Raw genomic sequence first — 17,245 nt, forward strand, 5'->3', positions numbered from 1 at the left:
TTTGTGCACATCACAGCTATACTTCTCCAGTTTGGGGATGTCTGGGAGATGTTCCATGTGAACCATCCAGTTCCCTAGAGGTACTGTGATGGCTCCAAGTCAAGCTCTGGTTTTTATGCAATTGGAATTGTGGCTCCTAGAAGCCAAATACCACCGTTTGCCTTTTGTTGTTGTTGTGGTTATCCTATTTGGATGAATAACTCACAATGTTCTAGTTCAGCTGAAATGACTCGAGAGCTGTTTGTGAGTTAGAAACAGTGGTCACAGTTAAAAACCTACTAGTCTTAGGCTCTGCAATAAGGAAATAATCTCTAGAGCCCCGGCTTCAGAAATGGCACAAAAATGGAATGGACAAATATGAAAAGTAGATAATGGATCCACAGTGATTTAATATTCGGTGATATTTTCATTTTATGCAAATACCAAAAGAAAAAAAACCTGGCTATTTGAAAGAAAAACAGGAACCAAAAAAATATTTAGTGTTTGATCAAGCAAGAATCCTTTCACACATCTGCCAAGAGAGTTAAAACAAATATAGATGTTAAATAAAAGGCCCAGGTACCAAAGAGCAAAATTTAATGAAAGCCAGAACTGTTAAGTATGGATTCCTGTTGAGAAAAATGTCAATCTCTTTCAGAGTTTCCCCAATGCTCTATTTTTAAGAAAAGTGTAGTAAAAATACATAATACAAGTTAACTTTTTTCTTGCTTTTGTTTTCCTTTCATTTCTCCATTGATGAAAAAGCATATTTCGCCAGAGTCTTGGACCCCCTCATAGCATAGACCCTCATTTCTAGCACAAACAAGTCTCTCTTTATCTGCTCATGTTACTGGTGGGCTCAGTAGCTGGAGAGGCGTCTTACCAGGCCAAAGGCAAAAAGTCTTTGAAGCATGTTGATGTTAAAGGGTTATTTCCAACTCTTCCAAGATGCAGACACCTTAATGGTGGGTCACTTCGGATTCTGCAGTGGTAGTCTGAAGGCTGAGAAAAATCTTGTGTGAGGGCAGGGGCTGAGGGACATCAGATGGCAGTAGTGAAAAGCAATCATCCATCTTGAGGGTCTGGTTTCATGAACCATGCCCACATTGACACGCAAGAGACTGAACAACAACACTTGAGTCGAAAAAGGGAAGAGTTTGATTTTGGAAGGATTCTTTGCTATGGCTGATGACAGGAGAGTGGAGAGATATAGAGATGTTGTGGGTCCACCGAGAGAATCCACAGAAAAGCCAGTCAAGCTGCACCTACCCCTAGATAGGCTCCAAAACCTTTAGCATGTCAATTGCTAATGATAACCCCTAGCAGAGAAAATTGGATAGAAGTAGGGGGTAAGGGAACAAGCCAGAGTATGGTTATCAGTAAAAGCTAATGACACATGGCACGCACTGAATCATGCACCTAGGAGAGTGACTGCTGGAGAGCTGGAAGCCAGTTGCACCAAGAATGAGAGTTGGGATCTCCAAGAAAGCTATATGTCAGGGATTCTCACTTCCAACCAAAGTTGCACTCAGCCTGGGCTTCTCTCTATAAACCCTGCCACTTCACTAATCTTGCTTTAGTTCAGCTTTGTAGCCCTAATCATAGGTATATTGGAATACAACGTTCTCATGCTGTCTTAGCTGGGGGAAGGTCAGCCTCCTTGGGTTAGAACCTGGGATCGAAGGTCTTAAGGTGCCCTAAATGTCATTATCAACTTAATCCATCTCCCTATACGTCTTCAATTATTTCCTGGGGTATCTCACTTTCTAAAGATGACAGAGCATTATCTGGCCACATGCTAAAACAACACTTTATATTAACATAAAAACCCAAGTTCTTTGCATGAGCATAAACTTCATATGTGTTTTCTCAAACCTAGGATAGGGCACACCATGGAAAGCTCTATTTTGTATGAAATTTTGATGAGGCTTCCTCTTCCAAAATTATTCTGTCACCTTTCTTTCACACTTAGCTTGCATAGCATTGCTCCCCATGTCAGAGGCTCCATAGAAGAAGAGAATCTACTCCACAATGGGTTCCTGCTTAGGTACCAGGCAAAGAAAAAGTGAGAATCGTGGGCAATATCTCCCCTGGCTGTTATCTCTTCCCAAAATTCTGCTTGGTTTAGGAAGCCAAGTGCCTTCAGCTACCAGACTGCCATTGAGCCTGAGCACACCAGAAGGACATACTTCTCAGGGCTGAGGTTGACTCTGAAGAAATATGCCATACCACCTACGGCCTGTGAAATGGCTCTTCCACATTAAAGGAACTGTTTTTCTGAGCAGCAGTAACTTGAGGAGTCCTTCTCTGACTGCACATCTGCCCCTGCCCTCTCCACCACCCTCATCCTGAGTTGCTTTTCACCTGTGTTCTCCACTAAATCAGTGCTTAAGCAGTGCCCCACTTGGGGAAGGCAGCCCACTTCTCCAACAATGTCTGTCCCCACCAAAGGCTTGGGGCCAAGGAGTGGAGGGTAACATGGAAAGCCCCCACAGAGAATTAGTTTGAAGGTTGCTTTTTTCCCTCTTGCTTGTAAAGTGGAACAAATATTGAATCTCCAATCTGAAAACTGAAGAGGGATAGGTAGGGAGTTGGGGATAAGAAGTAAAGAGAAGGAAAGGGCCTAACAGAACCTGCAAACCATGGATATTAGTAAGAAAAAAAATTGCACACACTAAGACACACTAACAACTGAATTAAAATAAAACAGTGCAGTTTCCTCATTAGTGTTCCAGTGACTCTACTGTCAGAGACACAGGATTCATTAGACAGGGTTACTCTCCCCTTATTGCAGTACAGTGTTATTTTTTCATCCTCACTTAGCAAACAGAAAAGGGTGAAAGAACATCAAAAAAGGAAAAGGGACAGAAAAATGGTTTTTCAATTCTTCAGGAAAACCTGTTGAATCATCCTTCTTGTGGTCGCAGTGGTTGGTGGTGGTTGCGTTTCATTTTGTTGTTGTTTTTGGCACTGAAGGGTTTGGGATGGGGCTGGGGAGCCCGAGCCTGCTCCCCCAAGGGGTCTCCATCTGCTCCAGTTACAATCCTGTGGCTCCCAAGGGCATCCCTGAACTGTGGCTCATGCAAGGAATCGATTGCATGGACTTGGGGAAGTCATGGCTGACCACCCGACCATTCTCTCCACTGCCGCCGCTGCTGGCTCCTGCCCCACTGTTGCGGGGGAGGGTCGATGTCCGTATGGCTTCATTGATGGATTGCTGTGGGATCAAACAAAAACCCTTTTCAGGAGGACCGGGGGTTCTTCCCCGGGTCCTTGGCAATGACAGGCAATGGGAATGAATCAAGACTGGACTTCAAATATAACTCCAACTCTGCTTCCCCATCCACCCCCTCTTCTATTCTACAATGCTAATTCTGACTTCCCAGGAATTCAGAAAACTATCACTTGGCTCTGGATATGTCTGATCCCCTCTTTAGCCTCAAGTTCAATGTTCAGTGAGGTGTGTTAGATTGGGTAAGACAGAAGATCCTTTCTTATTCTTACATTCTGTGATTTCTAAAGGTGGAATATTTCCTTGGTATTATTGATTAATGTGTGATGTAGCATCACAACTAAGTGGAAAACCTTCTGGGAATGGGGTTTGGAAACTTGGATTCTAGTTCTGGTTATGACATCAACTAGTCATGTGACTGTACATATCTCCTTAGTATTCTAGAATTTTTAAACCATATGATTATCTATGCACCTACACACTGTTATTAGCAAGAATGGTGCTACCACATGAAAAATGCCTTGAAGTGTTAAAATAAATTGAGAGTGTGATATTGTTGGGTTAAAATGGAAAACTACCTCTGATTTACTTCAGAAAAAATTCTAGCCTACCTCTATAGCAGCATGTGTTAAGGGAATGTAGGACTCGTTTGAATAATACAATATGCAAAATGTAATTGGAAAGGAACATGTGCTAAAGAAAATGAGAATGCATTCCAAACATTATCATCTGTGCATCAACTGCTTCCCATCAGCATGTAGACCCTGTACTTCCAGACTGACATATCAGATCAGTGCCACTAAGTTTGTGACTTCTAGAATGTCGGAATTCTAGGTCTGAAAAGGACTCCAAGGATCACCCCGGAATCAGATGAGTTAAGTGGGATATTCAAGACCACAAAGTAGGTCTAGAACCATATCCTCTTAGACAGGAGGAAGTGTTCTGTTCAGAGTTCCTTTGGAGAAAGACCACTGATGGTAGGAAATCCAGAGCCTTATCTTTTACTGTCCATCTCAAACTTTCCATTAATAAACAATCACAGAATTTTTGAGGTGGGGTTTGGTTTCTTGGTGGGAATCAGTATAAAGGAGAATTGTCAGTGGGACCAACCCTACCTCTTCTTCAGGGCACATTCTGTTCTCACCGTCTTCTTGAAGCCTTCCTAGACTACACCAACCTGCTGTAAGTGCTGGCCTCTCTCATCTTGTACTCATGCGGTATACATTCTTTTGTAATGGTTCTGCCTCCAGCGTATAAGTTTTGTCTTCCGTAAGAGAGCTTTCTGGAGGAGGGCAAGGGCCATGTCTTCTCAATCCTCAGCTATCTCACAGAGTATCCAGTAAGCAATTAGATGCATAATAGATGCTTTTGAATTTGTCTAAGAAACACCAACCACCTAGGATCCGTCTCAAAAAGTCTTTGACTTTCTCTCTTACATATTGGCATGATTCTAGTGACCAGAGAAATCAGTCAACCTTCTGTGGCCAGACAGAGATAAACAGTGCAGTTTTGACCCATTTTTTCCCCCTGCTATCCTTGTATTACTGGCAGTTCTGACAATGTTTTAAAATGTTCTTTTTAAAATCCATGATTCAGACAGATTTGCCCCATATGATGTACCACCCACACTGGTTCTGTCTCCTCCTCAAACCCATGACTTGATTTATTTACATTCTCCCTTGGCTGTCTTCCATTGAAGAGAAAGTGTGACCTGGATTGCATTCTTCTAAGTCAAAGGCCAAATAAATACTACCTTGAAGCTACACCAGGGAAATGTAAAATGAAAATATGATAAATTAACAGTTACTTATCCTCATCTAAAAATTATTGAAGAGAAAATAACATTTTATTTTTATCTGTGGGAAATATAGAAACTTCTATAGATTAGCTTGGAATGTCTATCATTCATGTTTTTCCTCTGCCACACCCCTTTAATTAAGGAAAAAAACCCACTAAAGTTTACATAGATCACCTTGGTCTTTGTTCCTCATAAGGCTCACATATTTTCATAATATTCCATTGAAGTTGTTGGTACTTCATGAATTTGTCTTAAAAGACAAGATTGATAACCTATCAACATTGGTGCTTGCCGAAGTCTGAGACAATTTAGCCAGGCATGTAACTAAAAATCTCGAAGGTCACATCATTAGAGTTGGTATTCAAGGAAGCTGAGCACTTTTCAAAGGTCAATGACTCCATACCCTTATCATGGGTGGTTACTGCTTTCTTACTGGCTTCTTTTCGAATACATTTATGAAAGTCAGGAGAAATGATAAATGGAGTTCAAACTTTGCAGTGGAAAGCAATGCTTAACGTCAACTACATCACTAGTTCTGAAACTTGGTTGCACATTGGAACCATCCAGGGAGTTTTGGGGAAAAATCCCTGACACCTGAATCTTACCCTAGAGATGCTGGTGTGGTGTACGGCCTGGACATCTGGAGTTTTAAAAGCTCCCCAGATGATTCTAAAATGCAAGCAAAGTTGAACCACATGATCTAATTTGTCCCTTTTACTTTACAGAGAATCTGATGACAATGACTGACTTGTTTAAGGTAACAGTTATATGTGACCTAGTGATAAGGTGAATGACCTTCTAAATGTGATTCTTCCTGCTCCTGCCTGCCCCCCTGTCATGGCTAAGCTGTCATAAACTGCTGTCATTTCTCCCCTAGCCTTCGGGAATGTGGCTTTCCCTTATCCCTCCTTGACATGCCAGCCATTCTTAAAGTTCATCCTTGAGGGTGGTGGTGGTGTTTTTGGAACTGATATTCAGAGACAAAGGGATGAGTAAAAAAATCCAACTTGAAGACCCCTAAATTGACCCTTCGGAACCTCATTTCCCTAACAGTGATTGCATCCTAACTTCTCAGTCACTTGCTTTTCTAAGAAGAGTGTGCTCAGCCTCTGCGCATCATAGAATATCCTAATCAAAGCTTAAACTTCAGTAATGTCCTTGCTCAGGCATGCGTGCAAAGCACCAGTGACCACCTGCTGTGGAGGATGCTCCCCTTGAGTTATCACGTCTCTCAGCTGTTCATTAATTCCAGGAAAATGTGCAAGCCCTCAATTGCTGTAGCTTAAACATGCCCCATGTTAGCACAGCCATATGTAATCTTGAAAGGTCAGCATCTCTCATGGGGGTGAGAGAGGCTGGGGATTATTTTCCTTTGGGAGTGAGGTGGTGAATATTACTTTGCTGCCCTTAATATCAGCTAAGGATTCAGGTGCCAGTCTGTTTGCCCAGGCAGAGAGGAGGGGCAGAGGACCTGAGATTTTATTCAATTTGCAATGTATCTTAGGTTATGTATTTTCTGCTACTACATGACAATTTAAATTAGACTGAAATATTGTGAGCTGCCTGAAGTCCCTCTCTGAGTCTCCTACTCTCACATACCACCCTTTTCCCTCAGTCTTTCTGTGTTCCAGTCTCCTTGGCCTTCTTCCCCTTTCTGGGCAAGAGTTCACATCTTTGGGTCTCTGACACTTGTGTATCACTGGCAATTCTTTTTTCCCGGTTAATTCTTTTCATGCTTTGAGTCTGTTAAATATCACTTTCTCAGGGAAGCTGCTCTGACTGCCCCATTCTTTTATCAGGACTGGCCTCTGCTCTATACTTGACAGCACTGGGCATTTTTTTCACTAACACTCATTGAACATGTGTTTGCTTATGATCTGTCTTCCCTATCAAACTCTCAGCTTCTTGAGAAAAGAAGCTGTGTCTGTTTTGTTCTTGACTGTATCGCCAGTGCCGAGTCTTGCCCAGCACGCGGTGGTGCTCAGTATGTCTTTGTGGAAGGAATACCTGTAGGGTGCCTTCCCACTATCTCTGTGACACTTGTCCTGCTCATCACATGTCAAAGGGGAAAGAGACTCATCAACACCCAGCAAGGGTTTAAATACTACAGTCAGTCAGATGAGGGGAACTGAATGGTAGAGCTACATTTTATTTGTCTTTGTGAGCAGCACTGCGGCTGGGACTGGAAGAACACAGAATAGGTGCTCAAAAATGATCTGCTGCCATGTAGTTGAAGCAGGACAGACAGATTTAGGAAAAGTGGCTTGGCTGATACCAAAAGCCCGGGCTTTGTGGAGACCATGTTGGAGGTCTAATTCCTGGTTTTTCAGTTCCTTGCTTGTGTGACCTAGCCAGGAAAAGTTACTTAGTTTCTTTGAACCTTTATTTCATCTGTAGGATTATAAGAACAACCTATTACATGGTTAATGAAAATGTGTAGAAATCACTTTGAACATAAAAGTTACTGAAAAATCATCTTTCCTCCTTCCCTTCTTTCTCCTTTCTGCCCCCCTTCCTCTTGTTCTTTCATCCACGAAGAGTGAGGAAGATGTTTTTAAGCACGTTTGAGACACATGAGAGGATGGCCCTGAACGAGTTTAGGGTCTTAAGGCCTTAAGAGTGGGCCAAGGGTGGGGCGTGGTGGCTCACACCTGTGGTCCCAACACTTTGGGAAGCCAAGGCGGTGGATCACGAGGTCAGGAGATCAAGACCATCATGGCTAACATGGTGAAACCCCTTCTTTAGTAAAAATACAAAAAATTAGCCAGGTGTGGTAGCACACACCTGTAATCCCAGCTACTGGGGAGGCTGAGCTAGGAGAATCACTTGAACCCGGGAGGTGGAGGTTGCAGTGAGCCAAGATTGCACCACTGAACTCCAGCCTGGACAACAGAGCGAGACTCTGTCTCAAAAAAAAAAAAAAAAAAAAAAGTGGGCCAAATACTGTGATAATGGAAATGAATGAGAGGGAAAGCTCTTATCAAATGCCCTTGGCATCATCAATTTGGGTCTCTCTGTAAGGTTGGGGACTCTACTTCTGAAAAAAACTAATTGCTTTTGGAGAAGGCTAAGCACAGAATAATAAAGAGAACTGCAAAGCTGAAAAGTCTGAGAGGCAAGTTGAATGCATTTGTCTTATCTCTTTGGATAAGAGAGGAGTTGATGGAGCGTCAACAATTAAGGGCTGGGTTGATTAATAAAGAAAGTATCTTTTCTGCAGTTGGAAGATGGAAAATTCTATTAGGAGCCTCAGTGAGTCGGGTGAAAGTCACTCCAATCAATGGAATTAATTCTAGAAGATTGTGGCAGAAGACATTGTATTAATGATTCCAAGAAACCCTGATGTTGGCTTCTGAAAAATTTAACATCTTCATTGCAAAGGAAAGGGTGAGAATGTCCCCAAGAAGCTATGCCATGACTCAGTGGCCTCTTTGAAAGATTCTCATTTTAATCTAAATAGTGTGACTTCAGTGAAGGTCAACATGGTCCCTGTTTTAAGAGGATCCCAGACTTTAGCCACTCTGGTACCACTACCTGCCACTGGTTATGATTATTGGGATTCATTGTAATCCAGAGAAAGGGCTGGATATCCAGGAGCTTTCCTGCTTGGTGGATGACTGGTCTCATCACAGTTCATGAGCACAAACATGGGGCCAAAACTGACCCTTGGATGAAATTGTTTGTAATTCCTAGACTGTGTGGTTTTGATGGCAATACTTGCTTTAACTAAGAGCAGCTCCCTCCCATGCCTTGCCTCATCCTTTAAGAGATTTTCTCCTTTGGATTCAATTATGCATTAATTTTACTAATACTTACTCTCAGTGTGTGGGATGTCCAGAAAAATCAGACACAACTTAAGGAACTCACAATCTATACAGCTTAAGAACCCTAGCTCATGTAAACAGGGACAATGAAAGGAAAGTTTTAAGGAGGATGTATCTGGCCACTAGTAACAACTATTATTTGAAATACTAGTTATCATTGTCGTTATTATTTACTGAAGGCTTACTGTGGCCCAGGAATTTTGCCAAGCTCTTTATATCCATTATTTCATGCAATCCTTATAACAATTTTATGAGGTATGTACTGCCACTGCCTCTATTTTATAGAAAATGAGGATCAGAGGCCGGGTGCAGTGGCTCATGCCTGTAATCCCAGCACTTTGGGAGACCAAGGTGGGTGGATTATCTGAGGTCAGGAATTTGAGACCAGCCTGGCCAACATGGTGAAACCCCGTCTCTACTAAAAATACAAAAATTCGCCGGGCGTGGTGACACATGCCTGTAATCCCAGCTACTCAGGAGGTTGAGGCAGGAGAATTGCTTGAGCCTGGGAGGTGGAGGTTGCAGTGAGCCAAGATCATGCCACTACACTCCAGCCTGGCCAACAGAGTGAGACTCTGTCTCAAAAAAAAAAAAAAAAAAAAAATAGAAGAAGGAAAATGAGGATCAGAGAGTTACTAAAACCTGTGTAAGATGACACAGTTAACAGATGGAGCAGACAGAATTTATGCCCAGACGTTCATTCTCCAGAGCTTCTACTCTAGATGATGATGCTGTACTGCGTCTTAGACAAGCAGTGAGGAAAAAGGAATTCCTATAATCTGTACTGGGCCAAATCTGGGCCTCTGGTTTGAGTCATAGTCTATAGTGAAGGTTTTGAGGGATGGTACAGGTTGTAGCTCCCCTAGTTCTTGTCCTGTTCCCCTTTTTTGCCCCTGGAGTAACCTTTCCTCATTTTGGAGGGTAAGGTAGGAGAGTCTTTAGTCCTATGTTTTGAATGGAATGGTCAAAGAGCTTTGAGTAGGTTCTAGGAGTTCTTGTTTGTTCAGCCAAGCTCCTTGGAGGCCTACACTGGGTTTAGAGTCTGAAGCCCATGCCTTTGTAGTTCTTGTCATTTGAGAGGACCTGAGAGGGACCTGGAGATGGATGAGCTGGTCAAGAGAAGGACTGGGGTGTTCCTAGGTCCCTGGTGAAATGTCATTGAATTTCTATTCCTTAATTGTTCCTTGTTGTGTCTTGGAGAAGTTGCCTTTTAAATGGACTCTATGAAACAGAAGACAGGGTGAGGGATCGACCCATAAAAAGGCACATGAGTGGGAACATGAGGTGGGGGCGAAGGTATGGAGTATGTGAGGAGAGCAGATTGCTAGGATGTGAGTGGGGTAGGTAGGCTGACAGGGAAATGCTGAATACCAGGACAGAAGGCCCCTAGCTCCTCATGCACAGAACTAAATACAGAATTTCTAAACAGAAGGAGCAAATGCCCGGAGATGTCCTCTCCAAGGGTGACCCCAGAGGTATGTGTAGGATTGAGGGTCCAAGGCAGGGAGACGCTGGGCAGGAGGCTATGTTTGGATCCAAAAGTGGGCTTACTGAGCTTGGGGCCAAATGTCTGTTGAAAAGTGGGCCTCTTAGGGTACATTCTCATAAGGCAAATTCTACCAAGGGATCTTGTTAGTCTTGTCAAATCAAGATAACAGTATAGGTCAACATATCACCATGGGTACATTGCCCAGAGGGACTGCACTTCTCTTCTCTTCTCTATCTAGATCTCACCTGTCCTTCTTAATATTGGCATCTTCCTGGAAGCCTTCTTCAATCTTTCTTCTCTAAATTCCTATAGGCCTTCCTATCTATGCCATAGCTTGCCTCACTGAGTAATTATATTGTGCCCATTCTTTGTGGAAGGTGAAAGGTGCTGAAGATCATAGAATGCACCTCCCTCCTCTCTGAGTCCTCATGATGCTTGCTCATGGTATTGTTCACATGATTAACTTCCATAAATAATTTCTTACTGAAGCTAAATGTTGATGGGCTTTGAAGATCATTTAATCCAAACTCCTTTTTGATGCTTGAATCCATATCCTTGTCAAGAGTTATTCATCCTCTACTTGTATACCTTCAGTGATGTTGAAACTTGCTACTTTTTGGGATAGTCTAGCCTTTCTTTAGACAGCTCTTTCAGAAGAGTAAATTTAGTGTATCGTGTTAACATTTATCCTCTATCACCTTTAGTCATGTGTTCTTGTTGTATACTTTGGGACTCCATAGAACTAGCCTGTTTTCTTTTTCCACTTGGAAAGTATTGGTATTTTACAGACTACTCTTAAATCCTCCACAATTCTCTTCTCCAGTTCCCTTTAGCTACATTTGATGTGGTTTGGGGTCATCTCACTAATCTGCTTACCTTTCTCTGCACATGGTCCTCTTTGTCAATGTCTATCTCTTAGAGTGGAGCCTAAGAAAAGACCCAATTCACCAGGGTATGACAAGGTCAGCACAGAGTAGAGGGTAGACATCCTTTCCTCTCTTTTGCAGCCACACTTCTGTTGCAACTTCAGAGAGAATGAGCCTTGGTAGCCATCACTCTTGCCTCTCGCTGTGCTGCCTGTCCATGTAAACTGCTAACTTTCAATGTCACTGACCCCTCTCTGGCAAATGCAGTTGTTTTCTTGGGCCTTGTGTCTGGCCCGACACACCCCATCTTCCTTCCTTTCTCACGGCTGCCTTTGTTCCTGTCACCTTCCTCCTAACAGCTTCCTGCTTCCTGTCTTGTGCTGACCTCAACCACCTGTCATTCCCCACCCTTTCTAGAAAAGGGACTCCCAGGAAACCCAGCTGCGTCACAGAACAGGTTAGGAAAAAGGCCCGGGAAGACGATGCCACCTTCATCCGCTTGGATTCACTACGGGATTTGTAGCAGAACTCGATTAAGGCAACCAGCATGGCTAGTCCAAGTCCTCCGATCAGGATGTAGAACACTCCCGCCACATTGCTGAGGCTCAGAGCGCTTGTCTTGTCCTAAGAAGAGGAGGAGGGAAAGGAAGGGGAGGGGGAAGAATAAAGTGAGTCAAGAGACTAAAGACCATCCAAGCAGCAGCATATTTACACACATACACTCAACCCCACACCCTCTTTAACATTTGCAAAGGTTGGATAGGCTATTTATTCATTGACCAAGTGTTAAACATTCCCCAGGAAAAAAGTGTGTGTCTATGTGTATTTATAAATTTTCCAAGCCTCCCTGATTATGTTGAATTTGTAATTACAATTCCCCATTCCTCAATGCCTTTTCTAGGGTGAGAGACATCACAAGAAATTTAGGGCAGCTTCTACCAAAATTTGCACCTTTGAGCTTACCCCATTCTTTCAGAAAACCATGTCCCTTTCTTTTCAGCTTGATTCCTGCCTCCCCCCACCGCATTTTCTCTGTTGCTTGGTAACGCATTGGCCTCGCTCATTGTTTATGTCTCTGAGCATTTTTCTGAGAGTTGGTACTTACAATGAACTTTCCCCTAGATGTGCATTCGATTTCAATTTAATAAGACAGTTATTGTATGTATAATAAAGACCAACTGATATATATGTTAACTTACTGCTCTGAGTGCCGATTTAGGGGGAAGAAAAACTAGGGGGCTTAGAATAGTAAAAAGGCACTGAGAGAAAAATGGCTCTATTAAATCTTAATAATTATGCTTAATTGACATCATTTTTCCTATTGGAGGTGCTTGCTAAAAACACTGGAGGCAGACCCAGGTGGCTGAATTTAGAAATCTCTGTTGCCTGCGATAAAAGATCTTACACTGGTTTGGGAAGAGCAGGGTCACGAAAAGGGTGCTTAATTCCTAGGAGTCTGAAGACAAGTACTCATGTCTAGTAGGAGGTGGCCAGAGCTCACCCTGTGGAGCCAGAAGAAGGCCACTGGTCTGCTGAGATCATCCCTGAGTTCTGTTACCTCCAGTGGGGTTCAAAAGTGAAAGTCTGCGGGACAACACTTTCCCAAGTGGTGAGAACAATCAAACACAACTGATGGTCATGGTGAGAGGTAATGACGCAGGAAGCAGGGCGAGTTGCTCAGTCAAACTCTTGACACAGGCAGAGGAACATTTTTAACTTTTAGAATACTCATTCCTAGATGTCATGGCAGCTCTAACACCTTTGTTTATATTGTTTGTTCATGTACAATAAATGTCTCATTGAATTAAAATGAAATGCATGCCTCAGTTGGCACAGGTACACACCATCTTGACTAGTTGGTGGCACTGGATAGGATATGGCCTTTATACCTCTCCATGTGTTCCTTTTCAGGTGGGGATGTAGGTGTGCCATGCAAGGGGTGGCGTGTGTTGCCCTAGAGACTTCGACTGACATTTGCCTATTAGAATCTGGGCATATGGAAAGGAATCGCTTAGTGACCAATAAGTCAGTGACCTCTGCCCTGGTTCTAGTTGGTGCATTGTACAGGATTCAGCAGGACTGAGCTTGGGGACTGTAGCTGGCAAATAGCAGCATCCCTTCCCTTCCAGTAGCAGCTTTGGCCAGCAGAGCTGTAGGATTATCTAAAGCCTGCCCCCTTGGTGGCTTCCTGTATCGCTAAAGCAGATGGCTCTTGAATATAGGTTACACTTGGCAAGGCATAGCCTGGCTTTGGAAGCAGTAGAAATGATTATTCAAAGGACTCAAAGGGGCAAAATTTCTCCAGCTCTGCTGTAATGACCTGATAAGGGTAATGTGCAAAAAATGAGTTCAGTGCTTGGTTCAAGAGTTGGCTGAACAAGTAAATTCCCACTTCACATGATTTTTAGAACACTCAAAATGTCTCCCTGTTTGCTGTTCAGAAGTCATGTATTTCTTCCTCTGGAGAGTAATGCTTTAGAGTCCTTGGGGGACTTACAGTTCACAGAAGTTCCTATAAAACTCTTCTGTTCAACAGGGGTAAGGGTGGGGTTAGGAGGCATGTATTATCCGCTCAAACCTTAGTAAAGAGTGGTGGACAGTGGAGCTCAGAAGGAGTAGGTACAGGGACAGGCCTGAGGGCAGGTGGAAAACAAGAAAGCTGGAGGCTGCTGACTTCCTGAGCTGATCAGTGTTTCCATACCCAAAGCACACCTTGCCCCTTTGGTCATCAAGCTGTTTTCTTCTTGAGGTTTACCTGGTTGTGGATGGCCTCCAAGGACAAGGGAGTGATGGGCATCTTTTTCTGTTATTATCTTCAAAAGACCCTAAGAGGGTATCTGCCTCCCTGACTTACAAGGAGGAGCATTCACTTCCAGTATATCTAGGAAGGAAGTGGGGTGAGATCTTCATATGGATGTGGGGTGGAAAGGCATGTTCTATATAAGCAAAGAAGGAGGGTATAATGACTGATTATGTCTGGAGGTGAAGAGCATCCTTCACTTTAGAAGAAGGTCTCTGGCCCAGGGAGATGGCAATGTGTGTGACGGAGGATACATCCTTTACAAAGAGGACAGCTAGATGGTATAGGAACTGCCACCTTTTGCAGGATGCACAATGTCATTTATCACTATTTATGCTGACACAGCTCTGTAGTAGAGGAATCAGGAAAGACCTCTGGAATCAAGGGAGAACCTGGGCCCAATTGCCACCAATATCACAGGTAACACAACCACCTAAATTCAGATTTATTTAACAGGATGTGGGATGAAGGACTGGTGTTGGTGTAGTCTTAGTCCACATAGCTGAGGAGTTTCCATTTACACAAGATGTTCTGATCCCCCTTAAGCTTGTCATTAGCTTTTTGATAAGATCTTTCTAAGGAGGCCTGAGGCCATGGTCTTCTGTTTAGTTGCCTTTACTGACTTTCTTTGTCTCACGCTGTGGGAATAAAATGGGACATCCTGGGGCAGGGACAAAAATCCCTTTTATTTGAGGACCACAGCTCTGGTTCCTCTGGTCCACAGCATCCATAAAAGAGGCAGCTTCCTCATGGATCTGTGTACAAACAGCTACTCACATTTCACAGCAACACACTTCCTAGCTGTGATCAGGGACAGGGGAGAGATGGAGTTTAAGTCTTCTGAGCACCCCTCAGGGCACCCCGTTCTCCTATTCCATAGCAGCTGCACACCCCAAAAGCTAGGCAGCTTGTCAGTGGGGGTGGAAAAGTCACAACTCATCTCCCGCCAGGAGTGGGGAAAGAGAGTGACAGTACCAAGAAGAGTGACAGGTGAAAAGAAAAATAAAACTCGTCTTGCAGAATCGCTGGGCTTGTTGCTATGGTGATGAATGGTGACGAGTGGTGATGAGACCCCCTCCACTCATCTGTTCTCCTTAACCTGTTGTCTTGATTTGCTGTCTCCCTCATATAGAAAGGAGATTTCGCCCCCATATTTCTCCTTGTTCTTCCCACATACTGGGGGACTGTCTCAGTCTCCCTCTGTGCTTCTGAGTCAACGTCCCTTCCAAGAATGTAGGACTGATTCATGAGGAGGTCTGAGCTAGGCCTAAGGCAGAGAGACTCGAAGCTTTCTTTATGGAATAAGCAGAAAGCTCTAAGGAGAAGTCAAGGCTTTTGGTTGTCAGACCAGTCCCTTCCACTGAGACTGGTGCTGCCTGCCATCAAGACCTGCTAACTCTGGACCAAGCTTTAGTTTATCCAAATGTTTCCATTCCTTCTTATCTTCTTGGAGAAAGTTTAAACTCATACAAAGCAAAAGTACAGTTTTCTTCTCTCTATATCCTACCGAAATTCCATACAATTTTCTGTTATGCTTACATCTGGATTTTTAGGGGCAGCCTACATGCCCTCCACATGCTGAATCTGTAATCTGACTTAGCCTTTGGGGCCACAAAGCAAGGTCCACCCATTAGCCTTTCTGCTACAGTAGGCTTTCTCTTGGGCTTTTTCAAAACTGTATTTTTGGCTTAAGGACCATTTCCCTGAGCAGTTGACTATTTCCTGGGAGTGAAGGCTGAGTGGTTGGCTAGGCTCACTCATTAGCTAAGAACAAAGTGAGAAAATTATGGGGAGGTGGATTTGGTTCAACTAAAGGAGGAGCTTTTAAATAAACAGAGCTGTCCAAAGGTGGAATGCACTGCCATAGGAAGTGGTGAGTTCCTCAAACATGAACACATTCAGGAAGATGACGACAAGGTCATCTAAGGAATTCAAGCAGTGAACATAGAACTGGACCAAATGACACTTGTCCCCACTCCCAAAATATTTGAGGCACCTAAGGAGTTTCTAGAGGGTCTGGGATTATGCCTTTTAAAAATTCTCCCTAGAGACTAATACCTTTAGGGAATGCATAAAAGGAGCTCATGTTAATTGGTAACGTCTGCTGTTCCATTTCCAATCTAGGCCAGTTCCCTAGCCTGCATATTTTCCCCAAGAGCAACACAGGATGGGAATTGGCCCATTGTTCTAATAATTGGCAAGGCAAATAATCTGAAAGTGATGGTTGTGGGGGTGGCTCTTCTCAGCAGTGTGTCTCAGGGACCGGCTGCTGTACAATGCACCGCAGAATATCCTGACTCAAAACAAAATTGCATTAAGGAGATGATGTGGCTTGTGGAGGGGAACCCAAGGACTGGCTAAGGCTGAGGCCTCTTCAAAAGCGGGAGGTATTTTTCATAACAGAAGCATCAGTCTGAGGGTAACATGGGTGTGCCCACAGAAAACCTTCACTCTGAGTTGAATATGTGCTTGGACTATGCATTGGTGAGTAAGGGTCTTGTATGTTGGGAAATTGTCCCCAGAGGTGTTTCTGGCTCAAGGCCCAGAAGAGAGTTTTAAAAGAAACACTTTTGTTTTTGTCTAGTCCCTTCCTCTAGGGCAGTGATGGGAAATTTAAGGATATGTGGCTTTGGGACTTTGGACAGGATCCAGGGTGTTCTGACATTCAGTCTCTGATATGGATAACTGCTGTATGTTGGACATATTATCTTGGACCACACATAACTCCCAGAAGATTCACGTAGAAGTCACTGGTTCTCTCCAGGCTGTTGCCTACTGTGCCTCATAGAAATCGGGAACCCTGACCCTGAGCAGGAATATAGCTGGAGCCCAAAGTCTCTATGGCATGGGGGCAATGGAATGACTTCTGCATCTCTTGGTCTCAAGGGCTTTCTTTCTCCACTCACATCCCTCTGACATTGCCCTCCTGGGGTGTCGTTAGTGCAGGAACATTCAGTGGGAAGGGGAGGGAGCAAGTGGAGTAGAGCATCATTGTGTGAATTCCCGGGTCCTTCCAGGTGGCCAAAGCTCTTTACCTGTGAGAAGGGCAGGGATGGGGCTTGTACACAGTGTGTTTTCAGTCCTTTTGCCTTACAGGCCTTGCTGACAGTAGGGGCAAGAAAGTGAGTACATCCAGAATGGATGGACTTACCCTGCTGATGGTGAAACAATGTGGCATTATATTATAAAACAAGGCAGGGCGGGGGTGGGGGCAGGAAATCGAAGCTGAATTCATGCCCAGCTTTGTCACTGAGTCA

The 17,245-nt window shown here is 43.7% G+C and overlaps 1 protein-coding gene across 4 annotated transcripts in view; it reads right to left on the minus strand.

Annotated features, from left to right (window-relative positions):
• Nucleotides 1-369: 369 nt before the first annotated feature.
• GRIA1 (glutamate ionotropic receptor AMPA type subunit 1) overlaps nucleotides 370-17,245 on the minus strand; it is a 327,528-nt gene continuing 310,652 nt past the window's right edge. For all 4 annotated transcript variants that reach the window (XM_073010569.1, XM_073010568.1, XM_008015072.3 and 1 more), the window contains exons 15-16: nucleotides 11,678-11,812; nucleotides 370-3,217 (exon numbers count right to left, since the gene is read on the minus strand). In XM_073010569.1, coding sequence (XP_072866670.1) covers nucleotides 3,017-3,217; nucleotides 11,678-11,812 — 336 coding nt within the window. In that variant the 3' untranslated portion in view covers nucleotides 370-3,016. The remainder of the gene's footprint in view (nucleotides 3,218-11,677; nucleotides 11,813-17,245) is intronic.

The sequence above is a fragment of the Chlorocebus sabaeus genome, chromosome 23 (assembly GCF_047675955.1).
Source record: "Chlorocebus sabaeus isolate Y175 chromosome 23, mChlSab1.0.hap1, whole genome shotgun sequence".
In the NCBI taxonomy this organism is placed as follows: domain Eukaryota; kingdom Metazoa; phylum Chordata; class Mammalia; order Primates; family Cercopithecidae; genus Chlorocebus; species Chlorocebus sabaeus.